This window comes from Mesoplodon densirostris, chromosome 11 (assembly GCF_025265405.1).
Source record: "Mesoplodon densirostris isolate mMesDen1 chromosome 11, mMesDen1 primary haplotype, whole genome shotgun sequence".
Lineage (NCBI taxonomy): Eukaryota > Metazoa > Chordata > Mammalia > Artiodactyla > Ziphiidae > Mesoplodon > Mesoplodon densirostris.
Genome location: NC_082671.1, coordinates 87,535,248 through 87,549,922, shown reverse-complemented (window position 1 = coordinate 87,549,922; position 14,675 = coordinate 87,535,248). Strand labels below are relative to the sequence as shown.

Here is a 14,675-nt window from a genome sequence, read left to right as displayed (position 1 = left end):
TTAAAAAAAACTATCATAGCAGATAGGATACAGGCCTTCATATTAGCTGTACTGGAAAGCTATTCAAAATTTCAGAATACTGCTACTACTCAGCATTTGTCCTGGGTTGTGTTTGTTGTTGTTGTTGTTGTTTTTTTTTTTTTGAGAATTGCTTAAAGTCCAATTTAAAAGCCAAAAAGGAAAGTCAGTTCCAGGATTAAATGATCATGGCTTTGTCTCAACGAGAAGTTTTTTAAAAGGAACTAGAAATAATGGAGGCCCAGGAAAAGTGAGTTGGCCAAGGTCACAAAGTTTCTTACTACTTAAGACAAAAATAAAAGTCAATGCTGTTCCTACCCATTATTCACCAGAATTGGCTCAAGTTTTTCATTCTCCAGCAATCAAAACCAATCTTTTTTTTTTTTTTTGGCCGTGCTGTGCAGCTTGTGAGATCTTAATTCCCTGACGAATGACTGAACCCAGGCCAGGTGGTGAAAGTACCCACTGGACTGCCAAAGAATTCCCCAAATCCAATCTTTAACGATAAAAATTTACTGGCTGCTGACAATTTAAAAAATAATAATAATGGTTCACAAGGCTAAAGGATACTTCTTAAACATTAGAAAGCAATGCAGCTTGCAAATGTGATTAGTTTTATGGGAACCAATACAGATTTACCTGCTAAAACTTCTGCTTTGCTTCATTCAGCATTGTAATTTCTTAAAAGTATAAGAGAAATTTCAGCTAAAAAAATTTTAAAAAGGAATGAAGTACTGATACATACTACAATATGGATGAACTTGAAAACATGCTAAGTGAAAGAAGTCAGACACCAAAAGCTGTATTGTATGATTCCATTTATATGAAATGTCCAGAATAGGTGAATCCATAGAGAAAGTAGCTGCACGGGTGCCAGGGGCTGAGGGAGTAGGGACAGAGAGGGACTGCTAAAGGGTAGAGGGTTTCTTCTTCGGACGATGAAGTTCTGGAATTAGAAAGCGGTGATAGGGCCTCCCTGGTGGCGCAGTGGTTGAGAGTCCGCCTGCCGATGCAGGGGATACGGGTTCGTGGCCCGATCTGGGAGGATCCCATATGCCGCGGAGCGGCTGGGCCCGTGAGCCATGGCCGCTGAGCCTGCGCGTCCAGAGCCTGTGCTCCGCAACGGGAGAGGCCACAACAGTGAGAGGCCCGCATACCGCAAAAAGGAAAAAAAAAAAAAAAAAAAAAAAAAAAAGAAAGCGGTGATAGTTTCACAACTTTGTGAATGTTAAAACCACTAAACTGTACATTTGAAAAGGTGAATTTTATACGTGATTTGTATCTCAAAAAAAATGAAGCATTTTGGTTTTCCTTTCATATTCAGTAAGATTTTAGCATTTTTTCTATGAAGTAGAGACTGGAATAACAAAAGAAAGTGAAGGGGAAATCATCTGTACTGCTTGATTATTTTTAGTTTGTAACAGTCTGTATATTGACTTTTTACTAATGACTATATATCCATGAATTACACTTCTAAAGGAAAAAAACTTTCAAATTAAAAGACTGCATTTGAAGTGTCTGTGGTCCAAGCGAAGAAGTGCTGACTCATGTTACAGTTTTAGCACTGCTCAAATATCCTCCTAGAGTTTGATATGTCTAACCTGGAATGATATTCTTCTCCCCCCACCCCGCTTTTATACTTATCTTTCAAAATTCAGCTCAAATGTCACCCCCCTAAAAACCTCTTTCCCTAAACCAAACTTGGAGGGTTTCCCCATCCGGAATGTCACATCTTCGGTGCTCCCACTGATGCTTTTGTTTTCTATATATGAGAAACTACTGGCTTTATGTATGATTTTAGTTCTACCACATTCTAGCCAACTTTGCATTGAAGCCAAACATATACTAGGCCATTGTTTCTGCAAGGTGCACACTAAAATCATCTGGAGCTCTTAAGACAAAACGTAACAAAAAAAACATTCTGGGGCTGGCAACTGTTAAATTTATAAACACCCAGATAATTCTGATGCACTACCATCAACTAACTGCTCAGATTATAGACCAGTATTCACAGAAAATATCTTCTACTTCCTACCACTCAAGACATCGGCAGCCCGCCCAATTAAACTAAGGGAAGATTCTGATAAGAAATAGGCAAGGTTTGGCCAAGTGTTCACTGACCTCTAATCACAGTCAGTGGCAGGAACCTGAACGGAGGTTGCAGCACTTTTAGTTTAAGTTAACCCTTATCTGAACCACAACAATAAAGACGGGGTAGACAGAGTACTTCATTCAGGGGGAAAAAAAATTTACTTAATGGGAATAGCTCTTTTACAGCTAAAGGTAAGAAACTTCAAGCTTTATAGCTGTAAATCACTGTGCCTCCAACTGTGAAAAGAAATGACTTTTTTAAAAAAGCCAAAGCAAGAACTGCAGTGCAAATGTATGGGGAATTTTACTGGAAAGCACTTTTCCTTATTCTCTCTAAATACAAGTGAGGAAATTAAGTAGGTACAAATACCCTCCGCTTAGTGGAAAACACAAAATTCAAATTAATATATAAACAAGTGTAAGATAATTCTATCTTTAGGCTTACTGAATGAAAAACATCTTGTTTAAAACTCACATTAGAGTGGTTATGGTCTGATGCAGTGATACCTCAAATGTATTTTCCACCTGCTCTTTAGTTCCTTCTCACTGGAATCCCAAACTTCCCCAAATCCAGGGACCCAGGAGAGCAGGAGAGGAATATGCCACCCCAGAAAGGCAGTCCATCTTAAGGTAAACTATATTACTAAACAGGATTCATGCAAAAGCCTGTAATTAAACTACAATAAGACACTACCCACCACACATCATGGATCTCTGGAATATATAATGCAGTCATGCTCTCTTTCTCTTCCTCTCTCCCTCTCTCCCTCTCTCTCTCCCTCTCCTTCCAGCTTTCATATCTACTATTCCCTGCGTCCACTCTCCCCCCTGCTCTTCAAGTTTAAAAACACTCAACAGATATTGATACCTTTCCTCAGACTATGGTAAATCCCAGATATTCCTTCTTTTATAACACACCTCACTGTAATTTCTTGTTTCACAGCTCTATTTTTCACCAGACAGGGATGCCTATCTTTTTTACTGGCTTAGTGAATACATACTATGCATTCAATAAATGTCCATTTAATTGAACTGAAACATGTTTTATGAATGGATAATAAAAAGGCAAACAAATCGCAATGTTATCGAAGATTGAAATTTGGCCTTGGGCTCTTACTAGCTTACTAAAGCCACTTTTGCCCCTGCTCCACAATAAGGGGGTAAAGGGGATGGTAATCCCAATGGTCCTTAAAGGTCACTAAAAACACAGTGACTTTACAGCAATAACACTTTTCCTTAGTATAAACTATAAAGAAATCTTAGAAAGCTCTAAAGAAATAAAAAGCACCCAGAGTCTCAAGACACAAAGATAACATTTGTTAGATTTCTTTCTAGTATTTTCTCCACTACAGTGCCTTCAGTCACTGGATTGTAAAGACTTTAAAAATAAAAACTGATTTGCCCACAACAGACCAAACCTCTGACAGTGACATATTGTGATGGCATTGAAAACTAAAGGAGTTTGAAAATATGAAGAGGAAAGAGCCAATTAAAAAAAAAAAAAGCAAAATATGTCAACATTAGATTCTGAAACCAATGCCTAGAAGTACTTCGAATTATAGCCTAATCCTAATTATTCCAAAACATCTGAGTTACAGGCCAACTCAGAACTATAAAAATTTCTATGCCTAAGTATCCCTAGGGGATTTTAGAATAGCTACATCCAGGATTTTAACAAACACACAATGCCCTGAATAGTGTGGTGTAGCTCTTGGAAAAATGGATAATAAAGAATGCTTTCTGTTGATTCTCTGAGGGCTCTTAACCAGTTACCTACCCATTTCTTCCAATCACACATTAATGGTCTCTGTCACCAGAGATGCCAGGGCCACAGATCTCACTCTCAGACTATGGTGATCCCACATCCTATTTAATCTACAAATTGAAGATGACTACTTAATATTTAAAATAAAAAAAACTTGGGAAACATTTTTAAAAGTTGCTAAGATTTTAGCTGAAGTTAACTGATTCCCTATTATTCATCTCCTAATTTGTATATCCATGCTGATGTCCTTCATACATTACATTTCTTCCATATAGGAAAAAAAAGAATTATTTCTTGAGGTAACATTGCTACATATATTATGCCTTTCAGATCTATTTCGTTTTTAGAAAGTAAAATTATATAATATAGTAATTAGACACCCACATCAGAACTGTGATGACTACAACCATAATGTCCAAAGCTCCTGCTGCATGCCATCCTCATTTCCTTGGTTCTGCTATTTATTTCCACAGTGCTTATGCATCAATGTTCATGATAGCACATTCAAATGTATGTTCAGAATCCATACTACTTGAATCCGAGGTGCGTAAGTTATTTTCTTCTTAAATCCATTTACACACAGGTAAACCAAAACACTAGATACAGCATAGGGAAAAAAGCAAAGATACTGACTTGCAGGCCAGGAATCTTAGTCATCCAATTTCTTTGGCCTACAGTCTCCTCATCAGAGAAGGAAAAGGAGAGTGTTCTCTACTGTATATGGCTGTAAGTCATCACAAGTGTGGGAAAAAACTCAATTTCTACAAAGCAAATGCATAATATTCCTGATATCATTATTTAGCATGCTGGATACTCAGGAAGTACTTAATAATTGGACAAATGTCAATTTCTATTGTGTGAGAGCTGATCAATCTGGACTGAAGAAAGTGCTTGACAAAGAAGTGCTTAAAAAACAACACTCGACTCGATTTTCAGTTATGCCTACATTCCATAATCAAAACATTAGGTAGTATATTAAACAATATCCATATAGCCTGAAAGTTTAATCACTACCAAAAGTAGTTCAGGGATTCTTAACCTGGAATCCGTGGAGACCAAGGGGATTCACAAATATGCTTGTCAAGAATCTGAATCCCCAGAAGTCATATGCAAATACGGTTTATTGTACTAGGAGGAAGGTCAGAAAATTATTAAATTGGGACAACAACCAAAAGAGCTAAAAACTACACTGTTTCTACTCAAGTTTTTACTATATGAGTTTATCTGCTTCCTAAGAATGTTTTAATTACGATTTATAACAAGTCCATCTTCATCATGGTAAGTTTTCATGCCTTTTTTTTTTTAATGGGAAAAAACATTATGAGCCAAAGATTCTCAGGGCTTAAAAACAGGGTCAGTTTTCTGAATTGCTTTTCTTACTTATGTACTAAAATACATATCAAATGAGTGGCTTTTAAATGGTGATAAAAGGGACTTCCCTGGTGGCACAGTGGTTAAGAATCCTCCTGCCAACGCAGGGAACACGGGTTCAAGCCCTGGTCCAGGAAGATCCCACATGCCGCGGAGCAATTAAGCCCATGCACCACAACTACTGAAGCCCGCACGCCTATAGCCCGTGCTCTGCAACAAGAGAAGCCACCACAATGAGAAGCCTGCGCACCGCAACAAAGAGTAGCCCCCGCTCACCACAACTAGAGGGAGCCTGAGTGCAGCAACAAAGACCCAACGCAGCCAAAGATAAATAAATAAAATAAATTTATTATAAACTATAATTTTAAAAATCTGTATTTTGTTAAATAAAAATTATTAAAGTAAAAAACAGAACTCAAGACTCGGTCAGCTCATAACAGGTTTTTAAGAGTTTGAAACTAAACCTCACCAAACAGAAAATAAATTGTAGGGAAGACTGGCGAAATTCTAATTTCAGAAGGTTGGTTTGCTAGGTTTTAATCAAATAAGTCAACTGCTTGAGTAAGTTAACTGTTTCCTAAGCCTATATTTTATTGACTTCATGATTAATTTTGAGAAGAAAATTAAAGGAATGTCATTTTGTCAGTGTAACATGTAAAGCTGAAATAAATCTGTTTTTGACCAAGCCACAACTACAGATTTCATTTATTTGTTCGCAAAATACTCCGGTTCTTTATGACAGACAGATTAAGGAGGATCTCTTATTTTAGGTGGCTTTCAACTTATGTGACTTTAAGCTTTAATTGCTCTGTCACTTTTAGAAACTAAAAGAGGTTTTGCCCAGGAAAAAAGAGAAAAAAAAATCCTATAATTCTAGCTAAACACGTAACTGTCAAGATTCAGTATAACTCATACATGTGCAAAATATCACTATATATAAAACCATTCATTACAGCACTGTTTGTATAGCAAAATATGGGGAACAATCTAATAGTTATCAATATGCAATTAGTTAAATTAAGGCCTAATCACAAGGTTCCACAAAACAGCTCTTTAGAAAATTAGTCACCTCGAAGACATAGGTGGGGGCAAGGGGAGGAATCAAGTACAGCATTTACTTGGGGAGGAGGGGAATAGGCCTGACATATATGCACTAAGTCTCTCTGGTCTTTGGGGAATAATATACAATAAAAGTTGTGGCTGTCTGGGGAGGGAAACTGGAATGCTGAAGGACAGATGAGTCTTAATTTTCCTCTATGTACCCTTTAGAACCTTTCAAAGGTGCTCTATGTATTTCCTAGTCAACAAAATAAAAGATTGATTTGTTTTGTTTGTAACGAATTTATGGGTAGAATTAGAAACTTTTAGCTCAGGCACAGATTCAGATAGAATCTACTGAGCAGTAACAATGTCAAATTATATAGAATAACTCTCCTGAAACTTTCTTTCAAAGAGACTGAAGCTCATTCATTCATTCAATCAGTATTTCAGGGCCGAGACATTAGATTTGCAGATTATGTGTTCTAGGCATTTGAGCAATGCCCAAGTCATCCAAGAATTCCTGCTTTCATGGAGCTTTAGTGGGAGTAGAGATAAACAGTAAATAATATAACTTTGAGTAATGATATGTGCTATACAGAAGAGACGAAATAGGGGCTAAAGAGCAACCATGGGGAGGAGGGAGGACTGTGTTTTAGGACAGTTAAGGTAAACCTCTCTGAGAATATGACATGTGAGCCAAGAACTGAACATTATGACAAAGCAAGCAACGCAATAAACAGGAGGAAAGCCCTGTGACTGGAACATGTGTAGCCTCTTATTGTTCAGGGTACAGCAGAGCAACAGTGTGGCTGCAATGGAGTGACCCAAGGGGAGAAGTGTGGGAGATGATCTCAGAGGTAGGCAGATCCCAGATGGATGGAGGGCCTTGTAGCTAGGAGGGAAAAAAGTCAAGATTTTCAGTGTGCTGCAGAACCTCTGTGGAGTTCTGAGCAGGGAAGTAACAAGATCTATGTTTTTAAAAGTAACACTAGCTGCTGTTTAAAAGGAGATCAATACAGTACGCCAGGTAACAAATGATGGAACTGAACAGTGGTTTCAGAGAGAGAGGGAAATGTGTCTGATTCAGGATATAATTTGAAAAATAGAGCCCAAAGAATTTGCTACTGGATTAGAAATGGGAATCTGAGTGGGATAGCAACTGGGTGAACAGTAATTCAAAAAATCATCTTTATATGTATGGTTACAGTTGTTAAGGTACTTTGACATATATTACGTCATTTCATAATAACAAGAGGCAGGGGAAGGTCACACTGGGTCAAGATCAAGTTCTGCCTCCTGCCAGTTTTAAGACCCTAGGAAAGTCCTTTGAATGGGTTTCTAGCCTATATAATGTATTGTCTACTTCACAAGACTTCTGCAGGTACCAAGTGGTTGAAGAATTTTGCAAATGTAAATAATGCTCATTTTGAGGTAGAAAGCATCACACTGTCCAATGAGAGATGGTACATTCCCATCATTCAGAACAGTAGTGCTACCCCATTATATTCCACTGCCACCACTATTATAGTCCACACAGAACCTTGTGTTGTAGTTGACAGAGAAGAGACAAGCTTCTTTTTTTTAATTCTGATAAAAAAATAAACATTTTCACAGATTATGGAAAAGCCTATATAATATAAGCATGGGCACTAGGAAAAAATGCTATAAATGGCATTAAAGTAAAACCACCGAACTCTTACAAGATAATACCCAAATCAAGGGACCTTTCATTAGAGAGATGTTATCAACAAGACTGTAAAATTAAGAGTTATCACTGTCTGGTTTTAAATAGCAAAATGCAAAAGCCTGATGTAAACTAAATTATTCTGTGCCAAATGAACTGAATTATGAGGACTTCAACTTATTGCTTCAAGTCATATCTGTAAGTTTATATACAAGGTCCCACAGAATTTATTTTTCCATCTAAGACTTTCATATTATTGCAGAATATCTCCAGCATTAAGCAAAAATGGAAAAATATATGTACAATCTTTAATTCATTATGTATTTTGGAGAATTATCTTGAATGTCAATGTGTACTAGGTACTTAGTCGATAACCTGAATAACAGTAAATAAAAATCCAAGGATATCTGATGTATAGCTCTATCTTCCACCCCTCATTTTCAAGTGGGGCCTCAATAAACATGACCACTGGGGCCATGTGATCGTATTACAACCACATTGTTAAGTACCCTCCAACACAGCCATTAAACTGCCTTGGACGCAGTAGAAGACAAATCTTTAACACAACAAATGAAGGTTTTGTTTTACACAACACTATGAAGGTTCACATCATTAGACTCCAGCGCACAATGACAATCTGTTCTACTTCTCTCCTTGCTAAAACTTGCTACTTTACAAAACACGTCTTATTTCTCTAAATTAAGCACCTTTAGGTCAGAGACACCCCTATCTCAGATATATTTCATTGCAATCGCACTACACAATACACCATCCTTCAATCACTTAGCATGCATCTCCCCCCAAACTTTAAGGGCAAACTAGGTTAAATACACGTTCAGAGTTACAGCAAACAAAATGATGCTGCAATTCACACACTTTAACTCGCATACTGAGCAACACAGAGGTTCAACTAATTTCCTTCACTAAAACTGACAAAAAAGCCCTAAAGGTTTTGTCTTCGTGGACTGCAAGAAACATTTCACGTCTGAGGACTTGATATTTATGTAAAGAGTTTACAAAACCAAGATGAATTTTTCATGGTTCCACTGGTACTTGTCCATATTCATGAAGAGCTGAAAAATGGTATTGATAATTTAAAGCGCACAAAATCGAGAGGCAAAAGGTTTCACAAGGTCTCCCGTACCTGTACTGCACCCCCTCCCCCAATCCCCGCTCGGTCTCCTGTTAGAACTATTTCCTCTAAACAGAAACAGTCCTAAAAGAGTTTGCCAACTAGAGTAAACTTACTTCGCGGAGATAACGAACGGAAACGCATTTTAAAAAGAGGAGGAGATCGCGGAAGCGAGGGCGGCGGGGCGCGGAGCCCCCACGTCCCCCGAACCCCTGCAGCAAGGGCTGAGCATGTGCCGGCGGCTGCAGGACGCGCGGCGCTCCCGGAGCCGCCTCCCGTGGCACAGGGCCCCGCCCGGCCTCACCCTCCCGGTTCATTCATTCTGAACCTGCAGCTGCCGCACCCCTGCGCTCCCGCCCGGGCCGAGACACGGATCCGAGGCCGAGGGGCCGTGTCGGGCCACAACCCCCGCCTAGAGTCCGGGCCCCGCCGCGATTCCCGCGCGCCCGCGGCCTCCGCTCGGGGGTGGTCTGAGAGGCCGCGGAGGCCCGCTCCCAAGACCAGAGCCCCGCAAGCCCACGGCCCCACCCTCCGCCAGGGCGCGGGCCAGGCCTTCCCCGCTCGCGGGCCGACCGCCTGGGAGCCCCCAATCCCCGCTGCCGGGCTGCCCCACTGCGGCCGGAAGTCTCCCCGGCGCCCCCTCCCCAGCGCCCGACTTCCCTCGCCGCCGCGGCCAGACCCTCTCCGCGATGCCTCGGGCCTCCCAGCGCGGGCCGCAGGCCGGAGGAAGCGAGGGGCCGCTCCGCCCGGTCCGCCGAGAGGGCAAGAGCAGAGCGGGTAGCCGGAGGCGAGCCCGGGCTGTTACCTTGATAATCCTGCGGGGCAGCCCGGCCATCTTGTCAGATCCCGAGTTCGGCCTCTGGTCTCGTCTCCGGCTCCGCTCGCCTCACGCACGAGTGGAAGTCCCGGGCTCCACTTCCGGGGAACGTTGCCGCGCCCGCCGCCGCCGCGCCGAGGCCCCCCGGGAAATGTAGTCCCTGCTAGGGCGCGGGCGGGCTTCCCTCGATCCTGGCCCCCTCCCCCGCGCTCCCCGCCCCAGCTGCGGCCTGGGGGTGGCGGAAGTGACGCGCCGCGGCGGGGCAGGGACTTGGGAGAGGCGGTGCGGAACGGTGCGGAGCAGCGCAGATCCCCGTCGCAAGTGGCCGGTTCTGCTGCGCGCTGGTGGGACTGAGTGGTCTGCGACCAGCAGGCCTCTTATCCGCGGCCACGCCCGCGCCAATGGGCGACGAAACAGAGGCCCGGCCGCAGACGTAGCCCATTCATTCATTCGTTCGTTCGTTCGTTCATTCAACGCTACTGCAGGGCGCGCGGTCGGGGCTGGCGCTGGCCGAACGACTGAGGTCAAGTTGATGCGCGAGCTCCTTCCTCACAAGTAGGGGAAGACCAAAAGTCAGTAGCAAAGCTCCCAACTGTGGGTCTCGAAAGTTATCTAGGAAAAGCCTAGCCAGAATTTTGAGGTTTCAATTTCGCATAAATCGGGTGTCTTTGACACACCCCTTAGACCCGGGAAAGCTTAAAGGGTTTGGAGAGAGTTGGGGGCGGGGAAGAAGAATGGCCTCTGAACGCCTGGCCCTCGTGGTTGACTCGCGGATTGGAGAGCTGGAGGAATGACCCAGGAGAGGATTAGAGATCCCAGTGTAATCCCTAAAAGAGGGATTACCTTTAGAGTGCGGGGCCCTAAAGGAGGATTAGAGTGAGGGTGCCCGGAAATGGGATTGTTGGGGAAGCATTTCCTAACATCCTGATGATTGATTGCTTGCTCTGTAATGGGCTTTTTGCGAGAATTATTTTACTTTATCGTCAGAACAATCTTAAAGTGCTTCCTCCACTTTACAAATGAGGCTCGGAGACATTCACTTTTTCCAAGGTTATGAGGGAAATGGAGCTGTTTGCTTCCCACGCAGGTCTGCCAAAACGTGGACCCCTTAACTCCTTAGCCACCGTGTTTCCTAGCACAGTAGCACAGACAGTAGTTGGTGAATAAAGATGTGCCAGATGCTGTGTTAGTGGATGAGAATACAAAGAGGCTGACCCTAGGGAATTCCCTGGCGGTCAAGTAGTTAGGTCTCGGGGCTTTGATTGCTGCGGCCGGGTCCAGTCGCTGGTCGGGGCATTAAGATCCCGCAGTCCGCGCCAGGTGGCCAAAACTCAAAACAAAAAAGAAGCTGACCCTGCCTTCCAGGAACTTAGAGTACAGCGGAGAAGAGAGACTAGTGAACAATAATTACAATCCAGTGTGTTAAGGGCCATAATAGAGAGTCCTCCAAGGTGCTATTTGAGCACGAGAGGCATTAATTGCTTGAGAAGTCAGAGAAGGCTTCTCAAATGAAAAGTGGCATCCTAAAGGATGAGTAAGAATCTAACTGACCTGGTGGGGGGAGCATGCCAGGCCTAGAAAAAAGACTGTGAAATGGCATTGAGCTATAAGAGAAAAAAAAAAAAAGTGCATTAAAGAAATGGAGAATATGAATGCAAGAAACCTAGTAAGAGTAATAAGAGAAAACATTATCATTAGCACGATGCTAAATGATTACATGGATTATCTCATTTAATGATAAAGTATATAAGGTAGGCTTTCTTATTACTGTTGCTTTTTAGATGAGAAACCAAGCCTCAGAGGCAATAATGAGAACTTCAAATAACCAAAAGTCTGAAACGAGTGGTTCTGTATTTAGAAGAATCTGGGAAAGTAAATGACATTGGAGAAAGATACTTCCAGAATATTTTAGAGAGGGTCCAGAACCCACCCTGATAGGAAGAAAGGCAGAGTGAATACGGGGTTAGAAGGGTACGAGTCCAGTTAGCTCTTGCATAACAATTCAGCTCCAATTTAGTGCTTAAAAGAACAATAATCATTTGTTTAGCTCTTGAATCTGCAGTTTAGGCAGGGCTTGGCAGGAAAGGCACATCGCTGCTCCATGCTGTGTCAGCCTGGGCAGCTTGACTGGGACCAGAACCACTTCTAGGATGGCTCATATAGCAGGCAAGTTGGTACAGACTGTTAGTTCCTCTCCAAGTGGGCCTCTCCCTGGAGCAACTTGGGCTTCCTCACTGCATGGTGGCTGGGTTCCAAGAACGAGTGTTCTAGCAGGCAAAAGTGGAAGCTGAGTCACCTTTTTCGACCCAACCTTGGAAGTCACGTAGCATCACTCCCACCATAATCTGTTGGTTGACTCTTCACAAAAGCCCACCCAGTTTGAAAAGTAGGGGACATGGACCCCCTCTCTTGAAAGAAGAGCCCAAGATTCTGGAAACTAGCTGGGTATGTGTGATACAAGATATGGTTGTGACCAACTTCGAAAAACACAAACTGCCACAGGTATATTTATCACAGTATGCTTACAAGCCACCATGCTTACAATCACCTGCAATGCTGGTTAAAATAAGCATTCCTGGAGCCCTTCCCAGAGATTCTAATTTTCTAGTTCATTGCTGAGGCCTGGGACTCTGCATGTAAACATCATGGGTAATTTTGATAGATCCTAAAATTTGAGAACAAAAGATTTTGAATAAACAACAAAAATTGTTGCTGTGTGCCTTCTTTTGGCTATTCTCTATTGGAATAGATAGTGAGTATCCTGCAGATTAAGAGTGAGGGCCCCGAAGCCCTGCCTAGATTTGAAAACTTAGAATTTGCTTAACTTGTCTGACCTTCGTTTTTTTCACCTATAAAGTGTACTTCATGTTCTTGTTGTGAAGTTTCAATATATATTAAGTACTTAGAAAGTATTATTTTCATAATCTTGATAAGAACCAGGTATAGTTTTCTTTAGGAAACCAGATTTTTAAAATTTGACAGGATAACCTTGTTTGGCAGAGATTCGTTTGATGGCATGAAATTCTCTTAGATAAATACATAATTTTTAATGTCTTTTCCCATTCTTTTCCTCCTTGAGAACAACTCACACTATACGCATCTGGAAAATAAAATCCAAACTTCTGATTCATGTAAGTCCTGTAGAACAGGCTATATTCTAGAAGGACATGTTGCCACATGGCTGAGATGTAGTGTTTATTCTCAGGTTAGAAAGCTGGTTAAGAATCCTACTTACTATACCCATAAAATATGGTTAAAATAAAGATAACCACAAAACTAATTCCTTCAAGGCAGGGGTGTTAGACAGCTGAAGAATAGAGGTAAAACAGACTTTTTACTTTATACTCTTGTACCTTTTGGATTTCAAACTGTATGAATGTGTTACCTATTCAAAACATAAAATAATCCAATTCACTAATTTCAAAAGTCTAATCTAAAAGGTGTTCAATGCTCTTTACATGCTGACCAAGAATGATATCATACAACTAAAGGGGAAAAAAAAGAAAAAATAATTTAAAAAAAGAAAAAGAAAAAAAAGAATTATACACTCAAAATTCAAAAGTTTCTGGTCCATGGTATGGAATAAATAAGAGTGACCAAATAGCTTCACTAAACTGAACAGTGCTAGGCAGAACTCTTAGCTAGTTAATCTTTTTTTGGCTCTTCATCAGGCCTCATTCTTGGCCATTAATTTTTTTCCAGGCTTTGCTCCTTTCAGGACTCAAACTCCAAGTGCCTTTGCATTATAATATAAGAAAGAGGGCCCAAGAACACTGTGTTGAAGAAATTAGAGGAATCCTGATCTATGCAAATCTTACTCCCCAGAATAATATTTAGTGCCTCCTGTTCCTTCCCCACCCCCTACCCACAAATTTTTCAGTTTCACTACTTTGGTCCTATAATAGCAGATGCATAAGTACTGTTTACCCTGCAGGTAGTATCTTAAGACATTTATACCTGAGCTCCTGAGAGCCATGGATCTCTTCCATCTTGGGCACCCCTCGATCCCTGGGGCCTAGCTCAAGGCCTACAACATGAGAGCTCTCAAAAAGTACTAGTCAAGGGCTTCCCTGGTGGCGCAGTGCTTAAGAGTCTGCCTGCCGATGCAGGGGACACGGGTTCGTGCCCTGGTCCGGGAAGATCCCACATGCCGCGGAGCAGCTGGGCCTGTGAGTCATGGCCGCTGAGCCTGAGCGTCCGGAGCCTGTGCTCTGCAGCGGGAGAGGCCGCGACAGTGAGAGGCCCGCGTACCGCAAAAAAAAAAAAAAAAAAAAAGTACTGGTCAAGGGAATGAATGCATGAGTTCAGGATGAAGATAAACACCTGTTTGAGAATGGTTGCCTTAAATTCATGATCCATAAGTGAAACACAGGATGTTTATGTTCATCCCTAAACTTTTCAACTTGACTTCCTGGAAGACAACAGAGCTTTTTTCACAAACTCTCTCATACTTTGCAGAGACAACATAGGATAGTTTGGAAAATGATAGATCAGTCACCTTTAATAGAAGTCCTGTTTCCATTATGAGCAGTAGTCTTCATGGAGATGTATTTGTTTGCAATACCCATATTGTTTCTTGCAGCATAGGACAGCTTCTGTGGGCTATCAAGCAGAAGTATCTGTGAGAAGAGGGTTCCTGAACACTGACTCGGAAGAAGTGGGTGGGGAGGGTGAAAAGGCTGCGCACTGATTTTTAAAAAGAAAAAAACCCGAAAAACACCTGCTACTTCACGTTCATGACTTCAACATACATAGC

At 41.8% G+C, this 14,675-nt stretch overlaps 1 protein-coding gene across 1 annotated transcript in view; it reads right to left on the bottom strand.

The window, feature by feature from the left end:
• UBE2N (ubiquitin conjugating enzyme E2 N) overlaps positions 1-10,191 on the bottom strand; it is a 36,027-nt gene extending 25,836 nt beyond the window's left edge. Inside the window, exon 1 of the mRNA XM_060113359.1 lies at positions 9,908-10,191. Coding sequence (XP_059969342.1) covers positions 9,908-9,937 — 30 coding nt within the window. The 5' untranslated portion in view covers positions 9,938-10,191. The remainder of the gene's footprint in view (positions 1-9,907) is intronic.
• Between the last annotated feature and the right edge of the window lie 4,484 nt (positions 10,192-14,675).